The 16,039-nt window shown below is 46.1% G+C and overlaps 2 protein-coding genes across 5 annotated transcripts in view; one reads left to right on the forward strand and one right to left on the reverse strand.

The window, feature by feature from the left end:
• Positions 1-13,384, forward strand: part of JAK1 (Janus kinase 1) — a 243,496-nt gene extending 230,112 nt beyond the window's left edge. For all 3 annotated transcript variants that reach the window (XM_060623878.2, XM_078451821.1, XM_060623877.2), the window contains 11 exons: positions 369-496; positions 1,112-1,247; positions 3,125-3,276; positions 6,134-6,284; positions 6,409-6,503; positions 7,597-7,789; positions 8,245-8,369; positions 8,736-8,908; positions 10,630-10,747; positions 11,280-11,390; positions 12,200-13,384. In XM_060623878.2, coding sequence (XP_060479861.1) covers positions 369-496; positions 1,112-1,247; positions 3,125-3,276; positions 6,134-6,284; positions 6,409-6,503; positions 7,597-7,789; positions 8,245-8,369; positions 8,736-8,908; positions 10,630-10,747; positions 11,280-11,390; positions 12,200-12,307 — 1,490 coding nt within the window. In that variant the 3' untranslated portion in view covers positions 12,308-13,384. The remainder of the gene's footprint in view (positions 1-368; positions 497-1,111; positions 1,248-3,124; positions 3,277-6,133; positions 6,285-6,408; positions 6,504-7,596; positions 7,790-8,244; positions 8,370-8,735; positions 8,909-10,629; positions 10,748-11,279; positions 11,391-12,199) is intronic.
• A 1,755-nt stretch (positions 13,385-15,139) lies between these two features.
• The window catches only part of RAVER2 (ribonucleoprotein, PTB binding 2), a 95,843-nt gene continuing 94,943 nt past the window's right edge, over positions 15,140-16,039 (reverse strand). For both annotated transcript variants that reach the window (XM_060623880.3, XM_060623879.3), the window contains exon 12: positions 15,140-15,495. In XM_060623880.3, coding sequence (XP_060479863.1) covers positions 15,349-15,495 — 147 coding nt within the window. In that variant the 3' untranslated portion in view covers positions 15,140-15,348. The remainder of the gene's footprint in view (positions 15,496-16,039) is intronic.

Here is a 16,039-nt window from a genome sequence, read left to right on the forward strand (position 1 = left end):
GCGCTGTGGGGATGACTCGGGGCTGATGCCACCTTTACCTTGCCTGGGCTTCTTGCCTCTTGCAGCAGTTCTTGTGCTTAATAGTGGATGTAGAATTAAGCTCCATTTGTTTTTTTCACTCATTTCTCGAACGTTTACTGTTGCTGGCCCTGACTGCACACCGTGCTGGACCCGGGAGGGTGGGGTGAGCACGCTGAGAGAGAAGAAGGCGCTCTGGGCGGGGGCAGAGGTGTAAGCGCTCATTCTGCTGTTTGCACCTCACAAGGATGGTTGTGTCCTCCCAAGCCGAGGACCAGTCAGTAAAGTGGGCTCCCCTCAGGGGGTGAGGGAAGATACTGTCCCTACTGTGGCTACTTTTGTGCCTATAGATATCATGGTGGAGGAGTTTGTGGAGGGGGGGCCCCTGGATCTCTTCATGCACCGGAAAAGCGATGTCCTCACCACACCGTGGAAGTTTAAAGTTGCCAAACAACTGGCCAGTGCCTTGAGTTACTTGGTAAGTATGTTCTGGAGTCTGTGGTGGCCCCCATCAGGAACCAGAATGCCCGAGTGGTTGGTGGCAGGAAGGGACTCTGGTGAGGTGGGCTGGAGGGGCCTGGTCTCTGGTTAAACACAGGTGTGCCTGGTGCTTAGTGGCCTTGACCTTGGTCATTTGGGGCTGTTCGTGTGCTTGTGTACGAATCCTGTTTTGATGGAAATTGTATCACGTCAGAGGACTGACTTCTGTACTGCACTGTAGGTAAGAGTGGAAATAGTGCGATTCTTGTCACACAAATGAGTGAAACCGCCAGCGTCAGTAGTGCTTACCGTGGGTCAGCCGTTCAGGGGTCCTACTCGTTCTCCTTGGTGTCATTCTCACAAAAGCCCTATGAGGCCCACTCTGCCATTATCCCCGTTTTACTGGTGAGGGGACCAGGGCGCAGGGCCATGGTGCAATACACCCAAGTCACACAGATGACTGGGGAGAGAGCTAGGCTGCCCGGGCATGGCTGTCGCTGGGGAATATGGAGAGATGATGTGAGGAGCCAGGCTTGGAAACGGAGTGAAGGAAGGAGGGAAGACGGGCAGCCCCATGGGCAACTTGACTGAGTTCACCCTTCTCACTCTGCAGGAGGATAAAGACCTGGTCCACGGAAATGTGTGCACTAAAAACCTCCTCTTGGCCCGTGAGGGCATCGACAGCGAGTTCGGCCCGTTCATCAAGCTCAGTGACCCCGGCATCCCCATCACCGTGCTGTCCAGGCAAGGTGGGTCTCGCCTTTCCTCCCACCCCAGTTCCCATCTGTGCCCTTCACCCTTCCACCCTCCCTGTCCCCACCTGAATTCAGGTCAGGCCAGCAGGGAGAAGGGGGCTAGGGCTCTGGTGTGTTTCCTTTTAAGAAGGACACTTTAGCAGACAGGCATCTGGTGCTGCTGCTGTGCCCCAGGGGCCAAGGGAGATGTGGAGGGTAGGGAGGGCCAGTCCCTGCCCTCTGGGAGCTGTGTGGTAGGAGAAACTCACCCGAGGCACGTGTGGTCCTGACGATAAAGGAGCTGTGTTCAAGGTGCTGGGGTAGCACAGAGGGAGGCTGCTGGGCCCAGGGATGGTCACAGAGGTGTCGAGAGGAGCCGGGTCTCCTGGCCCTCCACTGTAGTTGGTGAGCTGTTGGGGGAGGCCCCCAAGTGATAGCTGTGCTCTTGTGGCCTTTGAATGAGGTCATCGTGAACTATAGGGCTGTGAAGAAAAAGACGGGCCCAGGAGCGAAGACACTGCAACCAGCACTGCCCAAGTAGTACTCTCTGCCTCTTAGCCTTAGAGGCCGTGTGTGGGATCTCAGCGTGGCCCTGGCCTGTGACGGCCAGCCACCAAGCACAGTGCTGGGCTCTTAGAGTTTTGTTCAGTAGGTCAAAGAATGGGCTAAGTTTGGAAGGGAACCAGGATGAAAACAGGCCTTACAAATACAACTGAAATCATTCACTCCTTAGCAGGGAAGTGGGAAGCATTCTTTAGTGCCTATGTAGTGCCCCTTACCCGCCCATCTCCCACCAGTCGGCCAAGATTCAGCCCTGAATCTGTTCCGGGACCTGTCCTCAGAAAGCACCTGGGGCGCAGACACTGGTGACTCCAGAACTAGTAGAGGAGCCTGGGTATCCCCAAGAGGTGCCGGTAAAATGCTATGGGCATTCAGAGACAGCGATATCACCTAGCTGGGGACAGAGGTGATTCAGGGAGGCAGTAGGATTTCATCTGGGCCTTGTGGGTCAGTGAGGTGGGCCTGACTGTGACTGCCTCTGTTTCCAGCAGGAGCCAGGAGGCTGTTGCTGGAGACCACAGTGCTTGTTGAGGGACACAGCAGGGGTGTCTACTCAGATCACTGGCCTTGGCAGGAAGCCAGAACAGGGCTGCAGAAGTAGCCAGGTGCAAGAGATGTAGGACAGCTTCACCTCAGGCTTTCATTCCCTTGTTCTTTCCCACACGAAGCAAACACACAATTGCAGGGGGATTGTGCAGAATGCATGAGTGAGGTTAGCCCATGCCTGCTCTGCATGTATGGGCCTCTTGTCTTTCCCTGCCTTTTCTTCTTTTTTTTTAATGTTTATTTATTTATTTTGAGAAAGAGCACACGCACAGGCAAGTGGGGAAGGGGCAGACAGAGAGGAAGAGAGAGAATCCCAAGCAGGCTTTGCCTGTCAGTGCAGAGTCCGATGTGGGCCTTGATCTCACAAACTGTGACCTGAGCCGAAATCAGGAGTGGGATGCTTAACCGACTGAGCCACCTAGGTGCCCCTCTGCCTTTTCTTTCTTAAGCCTTTGTTCTCCTTCCCCGGGGTGTTGGCCTTCCCCAGGGTGCTTTGCTGTCATCTGAGGCCAGAGCTTCGGAAGCCTGGCCCTATGTGACCCTCCTGGGGGCTTGTGATAAATGGACACGTCTGCTGGCCCTAAGACTGCTGCATGGTGTAGCACGTGCCAGGGTGGAGAGGCCTGGAAAGTGGCACCCTTCACAAACTCCCCCCGGGCCCATGTTTGGAAAGCACTGCTTAAAATAGTTTCTTCGTTAGTTCACAGTTTCTGCTGCAATGACAGTGATTTACAACCCTGGCATTTCCAGAAACTGATCTGGAAATCTCTCTGGTCTTTTTCCAGAGTGCATAGAACGAATCCCGTGGATTGCTCCCGAGTGTGTTGAAGACTCCAAGAACCTGAGTGTGGCCGCTGACAAATGGAGCTTTGGAACCACACTCTGGGAAATCTGCTACAATGGCGAGATCCCTCTGAAAGACAAGACACTGATTGAGGTGAGCAGTTGCTTTCCGGGGTGAGAGCTGAGTGAGGACTCCTTGAGCCCTCGTGAACGTCTCAGCAGTTGTCAGGGAGCCTCATGTTGTGGGAAGAGATGGAGGCGGCTTTGACTGTCCTCCACAGGCTTACTGGCTCTGTGACCTCGAAAGTGTCACTTAACTTCCCTGTCAGTTTCATCATCTGTAAAATGGGGATAAATACTACCTATTTTGCAGGGCTGTTGTGAAGATTAAGTAAATAATGAAATAATGCATGCACAATGCCAGGCACACGATATGTGCTCAGTAGTACATTATGGTAGTGTTTATCTCAGATTTGAAGTACCTGTTAGCAACATTAACACAGATACTTGTTGAGTTTCTACTGCGAGGCATTGTTCGAAGTAAAAGCTGGAGGCTCACTATAAAATAGACACAGGCCTTGGCTTCCCTTGAGGACCTTAGGGTGTGGTTAGGAGAGTTCGCCTATAATAGCAAGAACGAGGATTCTTCACATAATATGTGAAACCAGCGGCCTAAGAATCCTGCAACTTAGATACAGCAGTGCCATCACCTTCATTTCACAGTTCAGGTAACGGAGACGCAGGGAGCCCCAGCACATGCCTGGGTCCCTCAGCTACAGTGCAAAACCAGAAAGGTCTGAACCACTCTTAAATTTACTGGTAGAAAGTGTGAAGACTGTAACTCTAAAGGGATAAAGTAGTAAAATGACAATCAAGGACCACTGATCCTGACTTAGTGGTTCAATTATTGGAATGTGTCTCGTGTATTTATGGGGGCAGCAGCATCATTTTGAGCTGGGAGGGATTGATCAAAATCCAGGGGAAGGTGGCATTTCAGTTGTCCGTGGGAAGCAATAAGTGGTTTCGTTTGCCTCAAGCATGGAGAGGAATGACAGGTGGTAAGGTGGGAAAGGTTATTTGGGGTCAGATTATTGGAAGCCCTAAATTCCAGGCTACAGAATTGTACTTAGGGGTGATGTGGGACACTCATGAGTTCGCGTGGAGAAGTGAGGTGCTTAGAGGTCGGCATGGGGACAGGTCTTCTAGACACCATGGTTAGGATGGACAGGCTAAGGAGTGACCACATGCTCTGAGGCTCTCAGTGGTGAGGACAGAGACAGGAAGTGGCAATGGAAATCCAGAGTGGAGGGTGCACCTGTAGGAGATCCTGAAGAGGTAGAATGTTTAACCAGTTAACTTTGGCCAGGTAAACATAGTACAGGGCTTGGGAAAGCGGAGTTAAGTCAAAACCAGCAGGGAAGCCCTCAGATCTATAACTCTGCTATTTGGGATTTTCATTCTAGGGTTTTTGGAGAAAAGTCAGTATCTATTGAGCACCTGCTGTGTACTCAGGGCTAAGCAGCATGCAGGAATGGCGTAAGGAAGGGCCTGTACCTTTGATAAAAGAGGGCTCCTTCTCTCCTCCCAAGTACTCTTGATGGGTTTGGATGGCCTTTCCACCTGGCTGTGCCAGAGCGGGGAAGCGAGCGTGACACTGAGAGGCGAGAGCAGCTCCCAGCTCAGTTCCAGCTCCTCCTCTTCCTCATCCGCTGAGGTCTCCCCACTTCCACCAAGGATCCCCAGGGACAGAGGAGAAACCAGTACTCATGAGATTCACTAGAAACTGGAGGGTAGGGGTGCCAGGGTGGCTCAGTCGATTAAGTGTCCGACTTTGGCTCAGGGCATGATCTCTTAGTTTGTGGGTTCAAGCCCTGCATTGGGCTCTGTGCTGACAGCTCAGAACCTGGAGCCCGCTTCGGATTCTGTCTCTCCCTCTCTCGGTTTGTCTCCCACTTGTGCTCTCTCTGTGTCTCTCAAAAATAAATAAACATTTTTTTTTTAACTGGAGGGTCATGGTTTCACTTAATTTTTATTTTTATTTTATTTTTTATTTTTTTCTGAATTTTTTTAACATTTATTTCTGAGACAGAGAGAGAGACAGAGCATGAGCAGGGGAGGGGCAGAGAAAGAGGGAGACACAGAATCTGAAATAGGCTCCAGGCTCTGAGCTGTCTGCACAGAGCCCGACGCGGGGCTCGAACTCACGGACCGCAAGATCATGACCTGAGCTGAAGTCGGACGCTTAACCGACTGAGCCACCCAGGTGCCCCTTAATTTTTAAAAGTAGTGTCAATTATTTGTTTTAGAACTTTGAAGTAATAAACAGTTGAAAATTGGAAAATATAGAAAACTATGAAAAAGAAAAAACAGCAGTCATCATATTCCAGTCGCTCCTCACCACTAGTTAGCCCTTTGGTATTTTGTCTTTCAGTCTGTTTCTGTCTGTCTTGTTTAAACACAACCGAGACCATGCTAGATATAGTTATATAGGCTCTACTTCTTAATTTAATATTGGGAGTACTTTCCTGCATAGTTAAATATGTCTTACAATTTTACAAATTTAACGTAAGAGTTGTTTCATTAAGCTCAAATTTACTTAACTAATTTTATATTTGGCATTTAGGTTGTTTTTAAATTTGTAATGTGCTAATTCTGCAGGGAGTATCTTTGAACATAAATCTTTGTTTATATCTGACTTCTGAGTCATTTTATAGTTGGAATTAATGAGTCAAAGGATTTGAAGAGTCTGCCAAGTTGTATTCCAGGAAGGCTGCATGACTGCACTAGAATGCAGCAGGTTCAGGCCTGGGTCTACCGCCCATCTGACTTGAATTTGGATTTTAGTATGGGGACTAACATTTCCCCAGGCCGGAATTAGGCAATAGTAACACAGGTTTGTGAAACCTGCCTTTATGCAGAGCTATCGGGGAAATAAATTAGGATGGTAACTGGCGCTGAAGGGTTAGTGAGCGGTACCTTTGGTTTCTCCCATGTGGTTTTCTTCTTTACAGAAAGAGCGATTCTATGAAAGCCGGTGCCGGCCAGTGACACCATCTTGTAAGGAGCTGGCTGACCTCATGACCCGCTGTATGAACTATGACCCCAACCAGAGACCCTTCTTCCGAGCCATCATGAGAGACATCAATAAACTGGAGGAGCAGAGTAAGACCCTGTCGTGCAGTGTTTGCATGAGACCAGCCAGTTCCCCGGGGAAGCAGCAGAATAACTAGGAGCCTGTGGACGGCAGTCATTCCTTTTTAGCATGGTTTCTTTCCTCCTCTCCTAGATCCAGACATTGTTTCAGAACGAAAGCCGGCAACCGAAGTGGATCCCACACATTTTGAAAAGCGGTTCTTGAAGAGAATCCGTGACTTGGGAGAGGCAAGTTAGGCTGGAGTCCCCTGCTGACCATCTGACCTCTTCTGCGTCTAAAACCACTCTCCATTCTCTCTGTTTCTGGGCCAAGATTTATGAAGAGAAGGCATCTCACTGGGTTTTCCCTGGGCTACTGGAATTACGGAGGAGTCTCCACTTGGCACACGGCAGCAGTGTGCATATACCTGCCTGTCCAGGTGGCTGGATGCACACAGGATGTTGGTCTGCTCCCTCCAGACTCGATTTTTCTCCAAGGGGTGGAAGAGAATGGAAAGAGAGAGATATGGGGGAATAGGTATAGATGTGGTAGAAACAGAAAAGTCCCTATCTTGGACTTTGCTGTGCGGCTGCTTAAATAAGGGATATTTACTACACAGAAGGCCACACAGAATGTCAGTTTTCCCTTGGACCTCGAATGGGAGTTTCCTAACGGTTAAGGTGACCAGAAAAGCTACTGGGATTTGTGTCTAAATACAGATTTTCAATAGTTGAGTTAAGCGAACACAGACAATGTCCTGTGTGGAGTGTCTTCTGTGTGCCCGGGCCGTGTGCTGGGCACATAACAGTGTCCTTAGTGCCTCACAACACCCTGAGGGTCTGTGCACATCAAGTGCCTCTGGAGCCAGCTCAGAAGACTGGGTCACTGGGCCTTCCCTGTCCGGTGGCTCAGGAGAAGTCTGACCCCACGTCTCCTGAACACCCATCGCGCAGTGCCCTTTTCAGCCACGTCGTGGCGCCTGCCCCGCTGCCTGGGCCCGTGGCTGTCAGAGAATGCCATAGTCATCCTGCAGGTCCAGAAATAACCTTCCTTGTGGGCTGTGTTTTCACGGAAACTGGGATCGATGTGTTGGTTCAATAGTCCCCTGATACTTCCTTGTCTTAGCTCAGTAATAGAGGGGATGGCATGTGGGACCAAGAGAGGAGGGGCTGTGGTGGGTGGGGAAGGGTGGGGGGGCAGTTTGCTGCCTGTAAGGTCGGACTGTGCTGTGTACCCCTGGCCTTCGTGGGAACAGCACGAGGAGCAAGCGTCATCTTCTGAGTGTTCCTGCTGGCCCGGGGTGGGGCTTTTCTCATCAGGCACGTGCATCTTTCCTTCCAGGGCCACTTTGGGAAGGTTGAGCTCTGCAGATACGACCCTGAGGGTGACAATACCGGGGAGCAGGTGGCTGTCAAATCCCTGAAGCCTGAGAGTGGAGGTAACCACATAGCTGATCTGAAGAAGGAAATTGAAATCTTAAGGAACCTCTATCATGAGAACATTGTGAAGTACAAAGGCATCTGTACAGAAGACGGTATGTTGTGCAAAGTGGGGTTGGTGTGAAAACTAAGGGAGCTTCTGGGGTTATACGGCCAGTGCCACCGATCAAGGTGGCAAGTGGTATTTACTAATAAGTATCTCTTTTTTTACAAGCCAATATAACACCCACATATTATACTCTAAAACTGGTAATGAAATGATGTGGCTCATAAGTTTTAAAAATCAGTCATCTGTGGTTGTTCGCAGAGCACTGTTAGCTCACAGGGTGCTGATGACTGGGTTCTGTACACACGTGTCACTATCTCTGTTCACTGCTGAGGATCCTGAGGTTCAGGGGCTTAAAGAGGTTAAGTAGCTTGCCTGGGATTCGGGGTGGGGAGTGACACTGAAATCAGTTCGGGGCCTGTGTCTCCTGATCCTGCACCCTCTACTCCCCCACAGTTCCTTCATCTGGCAGCCTTGTCCTGATGGGTGTTCTTTTCTTGACAGGAGGAAATGGTATTAAGCTCATCATGGAGTTTCTACCTTCAGGAAGCCTTAAGGAATATCTTCCAAAGAATAAGAACAAAATTAACCTCAAACAACAGTTAAAATATGCTGTTCAGATTTGTAAGGTAAAAAAAAAAAAAGCATGTTAAAGATTAAAAAATCAGGCATTCTGTCCTGGGTAATTGGTTTGTAATTAGACTGCAGGGGGAAGCTTTCCAGTAATTGTACCTGAGTTCATATTGCTCTGCATGATTTGGATGAAAATTAGCCAGTACTGACAAAACGAGCTGAGTTGTTAATATGGGTGATTTAATATGTATTTCTTTGAATTGGGTTGGTTTTACTTGCATTAAAGTAAAAACAACAACAACAAAAATGCATGACAGGTAAATGAAACGGCATTTGTGCTTTCCTGAGATGCAGCGATGGATACAAAACACGGCCTGAACTGACCGTTAACAAATGACTCTACATTGACTTCTCTCCCTCAGGGGATGGACTACTTGGGGTCTCGGCAGTACGTTCACCGGGACTTAGCAGCAAGAAATGTCCTCGTTGAGAGTGAGCACCAAGTGAAAATTGGAGACTTCGGTTTAACCAAAGCCATTGAAACCGACAAAGAGTACTACACAGTCAAGGATGATCGGGACAGCCCTGTGTTTTGGTAACTGAGTCTAATGTTATGTTAATGTCTTTTATTCCTCCTGCCTAAGTCAAGGTTAGAAAGAGCTTAGAACATTTGGGATTGATTGAGCTTTGCCTTCAAGAAACCTCTTTTAGACTGTTTCCCTAAAAGCAACCCGCACAGAAATGCCTGAGGTTTATACGATACCATCTTCCAAGGAGGGGAGCCACCCAGTCAGCATCTCCAGCTTCCCAGGAGAGAGCATTCACTGACACAGTCCTTGCCCCCGTCAGTCGTTGCAGGGGTCACATGCTCGCACAGAATGGGAAGGAGGTGATGAAGTAGGCTCTGACCAGTGCAGGGAGGTCCCAGACAGAGCAGAGCACAGCACGCCCGGCACGCAACTTGGCTGTCTGCTTACAGATCACCGGGGTATCTTGGTCAGGAGGCTGCAGCCTGACTGACCCCTTGCAGCCTGGAGCACCATCCAGGGGAGAGTCTGTTTAAGCCCCTACTCCATGGCTCCTACAGAACAGAGCGGTTCCTCTGAGGTGCATCCTGCATAGACACAAACGTAGATCTCTCCCACCTATGGAGCCTAAGCCTTATTCAGAATTCATCAGTGTGTATCAGGGTCCTGCTTTGTGTTGGGTACTCTCAGAGATATGTGGTGAACAAGCAGACTGAGTTGAGAATTTAATGGATGGGACAGCCAATATCATAGTATCATAAGCATAGAAGGGTTCAGGCTTGGTTTTCTGGAAGTCTTGTAAACATAAGATTTTAAAAAGATCCATGGGGGTTAGAAGAATGGTTAGAAGGCGGCATGTGTGACTAGCAAGAATGAGATGAGAGCAGTGACTGTCCCAGGACCTGAATCAGCTCGGTGTGGCTGGATCACGAAGTGGGAGGTCTCAAGGACTTGCTAAGGCAGAGCACTGGAAGCCGAGTCACAGAGCTAGCACTCCCTCTACCCCAAGAGTTTTGGGATACCATGAGAGGGTTTAAGAATGGCAGCTTTTGTTTAAAAAAAAAAAAAAATCACTGTGGGGGCACCGGGGTGGCTCAGTCGGTTAAGCGTCTGATTCTTGACTTAGGCTTAGGTCATGATCTCACAGTTGTGAGATCGAGCCATGTCTGGCTCTGCACTGAGTATGGAGCCTGCTTGGGATTCTGTGTCTCTCTGCTCCTCCCCGGCAGGGGAGGGTAGGGGTGGGAGTGGGGGTGGAGAATCTAAAAAGATCACTGTGGATGGGAGGGGAACAAGACTAGAGCCAGGAAGTCTGATGCAGCCAGAACTCATGAGGGTGTGAACTGGGACAGTGACATTGGGGCTTAAGAGGAGTAGGTTTGAAAAGTATTTAGAAAACTAGATATGGGCGGGGGGGCTCCATTTCTGTCTTGGGCAGTTGGGTATCATCTACTGGAACAGTTGACCTTGGAAGAGGGCTGGGCAGCGAGGTCATTGCTAATTTTGAACTTGAAAGAAAACCTGGGGCCTTCCGTCCTCTGCCACCTCCTCCTCGTGGACAACACGTGCTCCGTGAAATGAGCGCAAACTAATATTTTAAAGTAACTCCGTGCTACAGAGAGCCTGTAACAGTATTGTTGGACATGTCAGATGTGTACTTCAGCGTATGTGTGGTTAATGTATTAAACACCAAGAAAAACCAAAGAGGTGATTTTTCAGAATTACTCTATAATGTTTATTGAAATATCCTTCCCCGAAAAATGAAGTTTCACGTTCTGCATTCTTTCAGGTATGCTCCAGAATGTTTAATTCAGTGTAAATTTTATATCGCCTCTGACGTCTGGTCGTTTGGAGTGACTCTGCATGAGCTGCTCACTTACTGTGACTCCGATTCCAGCCCCATGGCAGTAAGTCTTCCTTGTCCCTTCATCTGAACCTCACACCCAGTTAAAATGTGTAAATTTTGTTCTTGCGTAGACTCTAGTCAGTGTGTTATAATGGACAGTGTCACTTTTCCATTTGACGTGGTTGCCACTTGACACTTATTTGTGGCTCTCTCCAGTCCTGTTTCAGTACGAGCCAAAGTTCTAGAAAACAACACCAGTTTTCAAGGATCTTACCTGTGTGAGGAGTCCAGGGACAGTTTCCTGGGAGAATGGGGGAGCAGCGCGTACGACCTTGGTTGAGCCTCATGTGTTCGTAAATGAGATCATTGTCACTGGGACAGGCCCTTCAACCAGGGGAGGGAATGGTTGGTAGAGTCTGAGAGCTAGATTATAGACTAACCATTGAGAGTGAATCAAGATTTTGAACTCTCATTTACGGTTGGTAAGGAGAAGAGTCTGTTTATTAATTTCCAGTTAATTCTAGGAATTTTACCTTAACCTGGTGTTACATAAATATGTGCTAAAGTATTTTCTTTGGTTTTACTTTACATAGTTGTTCCTGAAAATGATAGGCCCAACGCATGGCCAGATGACAGTCACAAGACTTGTGAACACGTTAAAAGAAGGAAAACGTTTGCCCTGTCCACCTAACTGCCCAGATGAGGTATCTGTGGGCCATTTTACAGTACTAAACTCAATTTGTATTATGTTTTCAGGGCTTGAACTCCTCGAGCAAGGGTTTGGGGGTAGAGGTGGAGGAGTGGAAAGTAGTAGAAAAGTAGTTTTTAAAGTAACTTTCTAAAGCTGGATCTCAGATCAGACGTCTGACAAATCATCTTTGGGGCAGATGACAGCTATGCTGAAAGTAAGGATTCCCTCCAGAAGTAGGCTCACCTCAGCGAGCACCATAAAGGAGCATATTCTGGTGTAGCTGGATTGTGACAAGTATGGGTACCGTCAACCCCTTGACCTTCGTGGCATTGGGGGCGCTGACCTCCTACAGCTGAAAATCTGAATGTAACTTTAGTGTTGACTGGAAGCCTTCCTGATAACAAGTAGCACGGTTCTGCAAATGTTTTTTATAGCGCTGTATTATATTTAGTCGAACAGCTCCGGGGATAACTGGACCCGCACAGCTCAAATCCGTGTTGTTCACGGGACAACTGTAACTGTACTGGAGTCCGTAGCATTTATGACACTCGGTTTTCTGTATTCTCAAGTGAATTGAGCTTTTAAGACTTTCACTCGTACGTATTCTTCAGTGCATCTCAAAGGTCTAAGAACGACCAGTGAGGAAATGGGAGTCTATACTGAGATATAATGACGTGGATTTTTTGGAAGGTCAATTCATGAGCTTCTCAAATGTTAAGATCTAGGAAATGTGATAACTATAGTTCATAAATAATACTTTCAGTTAACAAGAGTAATGGAGTAATAAGGAAAGTCATCTACCTTTTTTTTTCCTCCTCACAGGTTTATCAACTCATGAGAAAGTGCTGGGAATTCCAACCAACTAATAGGACAACTTTTCAGAACCTAATTAAAGGATTTGAAGCACTTTTAGAAGCACTTTTAAAATAAGAAGCATGAATAGCCTTTAAACTCCTGTGTATCAAGTCCTCCTTTCCCAACCAATACCGAGCCATTTTAAAAAGAAATTTTAATGGAAAAAATTTGTATTTGGGCGTGTACAAGGCACACTGCGGTGCTCATTATGTGTAAGTACTTCCCTCTTTAAATTTGGCACCAGTAACAAATGATGGCAACCACAACAACAGAAAGCACTTAAGCACTCCTCCTTTTGGAAAGATTTTGTTTGGCTAGTTTACCATCACAGTTGCACAAGAGAAAACAAGAGGAGCTGACCCCAGCACTTGTTCCCAGCTGCCAGTTGATCTGAAATGCTTTCCGGCAGATAAATTGAAGATAAAGATGGATGGACTTAGTACTCTAACCTGCCCTCGAATTTCAGTATCTATACAGTGATAGGCCAAGCATTCTTGAAATATTAGATACCAGTTAGTAGATCATTGTTTCTATACAAAGATGAGTGTATTCCTGTCACCAGTAGGACTTAAAGTTTGAGTTGTTTCTTCAGTGGCTTAGCTCCTGCCCCCTCGGGTGACCAAGTACTGATTTTTGAATGGCTCATACCCAGGGGGACGGCTGTGGAATAGATACTTTGCTGCATGTTAATTCTTGAGAACCAAGCCTGTGCCAGTGCATCTTTAATCAGAACTGACTCCAAGACCCTGGATACTGTCCTACATGCTTTTCAGAGATGCCCACGTAGATCCTTTTAGAACTCAACCTCTTCGGGGTAAGCTGTTCCAGCACTGGTTTTGGATGCAACCAGTCACTGTTTTAGTACCTAACCGTCTACGAGAGTTCAGGATCTACTAGACCGTTTTCAGTTTGCTTGGAGGTAGCTGGGTAATCAAAAATGTCTCATCTGATTCAGTGTGAACCGTAAGACCTTTATGACCAAGAATGAAAACCTCTGTCAATGCTATTTGATGTCATTACTTTTCACCTTTTGAGCCTGAAAATTTGTTCAATAACCCTACATCACCAAGGTCTCTGTCTGTATCAAACCTGTGGCCACTCTATATGCACTTTTGTTTACTCTTTATACAAATAAATATACTAGAGACTTCACATGCATATGCCTTTTAATATTAAGATTTCACTTTCAAAGCATTCAGACAATTTGTTTACATAGAAAAATAACAGTATAGACTTTGCAGGGGGTGGGGGAGTTTGGTAATGGTCCTCATTGCAAACACATACCACTTGATTTATCTGTTATGTCCAATGATGACAGGGCACAGGCCAGTACAGATGGCAGATCCTCATGTGCTCTAATCCAGAATCTCTTTTTGTTCCTTCAACCTCTTTGTGCTTTCATTTTGCAGCTCTGATTTACGTTTACTGTGGGAGAGGTGTGACTAAGCACTGAAAATGCTTAATGCAGTGGGAGATGGGAAGGTGAAGTACAGAATGTGGAGAAACCATTATTCATCTGCTGAGTTAAAAACTGGTGCCAGTTACTTAGAGGCAGTTTACTTCTCAGACATTAGCTTTGTAGCTGTCATTTTCGAATAGAAGTTAATATGTAAAATGAATTAGACCGAGTAAATTTTTTTTTACAAGTCCTACAATATGTGTACTAATTTTAAACTTCATAATTAAAATAGGGTACCTTATAGTCAAAACTTGTCTCCCAACCGAATTACTATTTAATCTGATTTCAGAAAGACTAGGATCATTGAGACACCTAAACTCCATATCCTCAATTACAGTCTCATAACAAGGAACAAACGTGGAAATTCCTAGACAGCAAAGGGTTTTTCAACACCAAAGTCTTCAGGAAATGGTGATGTTGAAAGTTATATGCGATAAACACAATTCTTACAGAAGTAAATTGAATTAACTTTTCAGCCTAACACTACAAAAGAGTAAGAGACAAAGCAGAAAGTGAGGTACAACTCGCTAACTCAAAATCGTTACACTCTTACTCCATAGTACTCCTTCAGAAAGAGCAGTACTGAGTGTGGAAATAGGGCATTTGAGGATCAAAATAGACCTTGTTGTAGCAATTAGATCATTACTAGTTTATGCCATGAAATCAGATGCAGAAACTATATTGCTTGCTGCTTACAAGTCTGTTGCAAAAGTTAAAGGATTAGGGAATTTGTGCTATTAGATCAAGGGTTAGCACACTTTCCCCACAAAAGGTCCAGACAATATTTTAGGTTTTGCAGACCATATGATCTCTGTCACAGCTACTCAGCACTGCCACGAGAGCACAAAAGTAGCCATAGACAGTATGTAAATGAATGAACAGATTTGTGTTCCAATAAAATTTTATATAGACACTGAAATTTGAACTTCAAGAATTCAAATCATTTCTACTTCACTTAAAAATATAAACATCACTCTCAGCTTGCAGACGATATAAAAACAGGGATGACTGAACTTGACCCCAGGGTGTAGGCTGCCAACCCCTGAAATAACTTCACCAAAGCTACTTTTTTAAAAAATACCTTGTTTTTCACAAAAGGTATAAATGGTATGTAACATTAAAAGTAAAGCATCCGTAGTTGTGTATAACTTGGATATCACTATCACTCTGGGTTTTATACTGCAGGGCTGGCGTGGGGGTAATTAGTTTGCATTACCACCACTGCATTTTTGTACTCGCAATCTTATAGTTCTAGGAAAAAGTCCTAAAAATCTATAAATGAGTTATTTCTAGGGAAAGTCAACTGAAATGCACACTGGCATATAAGAAACTCATTCTTCTAAGGCTCAGGAAACAAGACTGTTTCCCATTTATTGCTTCACACTTTTATATCTGGTGTCAAAATTATTCCCAGTCCTAGACAAGGAATACCGGAACATTGTTAAAGATGCATCTAATTCTAATGGAAAATGTCCTCAATTGTCTTATTGCTACTTATTTTTTATTTGGCAATTCTGCTTGCTGCACTATACAGTTCCTTCTGGGAAATTAGAAACCCGTATTTAAAGGATATGGCTAGTCTGAATGTAGTTAAGGCAGCGATGAACAGCAGAAATACTGCAAAAAACCTTAGGAGGCTCTAAGGAGAAAACTTAACTCAGTATACACGTTTCTTTTTTAAGTAGGTTTCCATGTAATATGCTCCTGTGCCCTGAGGATGCTGGCCAACAAATTCCACGGAACCGCCTTCTGGGGCAGAGAGGAGAGATGATGAACCTCGTTTTTCATTTCTTAAAGAGGACACCTAGGAGAAAAAAGCACAATTGATGTAAATACCTAAATTAAAAATTGGTTTATTCCTTAAGGATGTTTATAAGAAAGGCAATTCTTCTGATTTGGTGTAAAAACAAAATAGGATAAATAACAAAGCTATCAAAAAATTACACAAACTCGTTTATGAAAACAAATCAGGATTTCTAATTCAAAATCACTTGAGGGACTGTTTGAAAAATATGAACCAGCCTCTGAGTGTTCTCTCAACACTTTGGGGAAAGAAAAAAAGCAACTGCCGTTGCCTCTGCTCCCCCCACCTGGCTAAAGCACACTGAATCAGAATGGCAATGCTAGATGCCAGTATTCCTCTGAGAAAGGCAACTGGCTAAGAAACTGAACTGCATATCAGATTAGATGATGGTTCTGTCTGGATATTTAAAAAGTGGTAACAAACTAGTAGGTGGAAAAGCACAATGGTTCCAGACCCCAGCGGAACAGAGGTGCGCACAGGGGATTCGGAACAGCTTCCAGGGCTTGGAGGGAGATGGCGCAACAGGAAGATCCCGGGCCCACCT

Source organism: Panthera onca, chromosome C1, assembly GCF_046562875.1.
Source record: "Panthera onca isolate mPanOnc1 chromosome C1, mPanOnc1 haplotype 2, whole genome shotgun sequence".
In the NCBI taxonomy this organism is placed as follows: Eukaryota; Metazoa; Chordata; class Mammalia; order Carnivora; family Felidae; genus Panthera; species Panthera onca.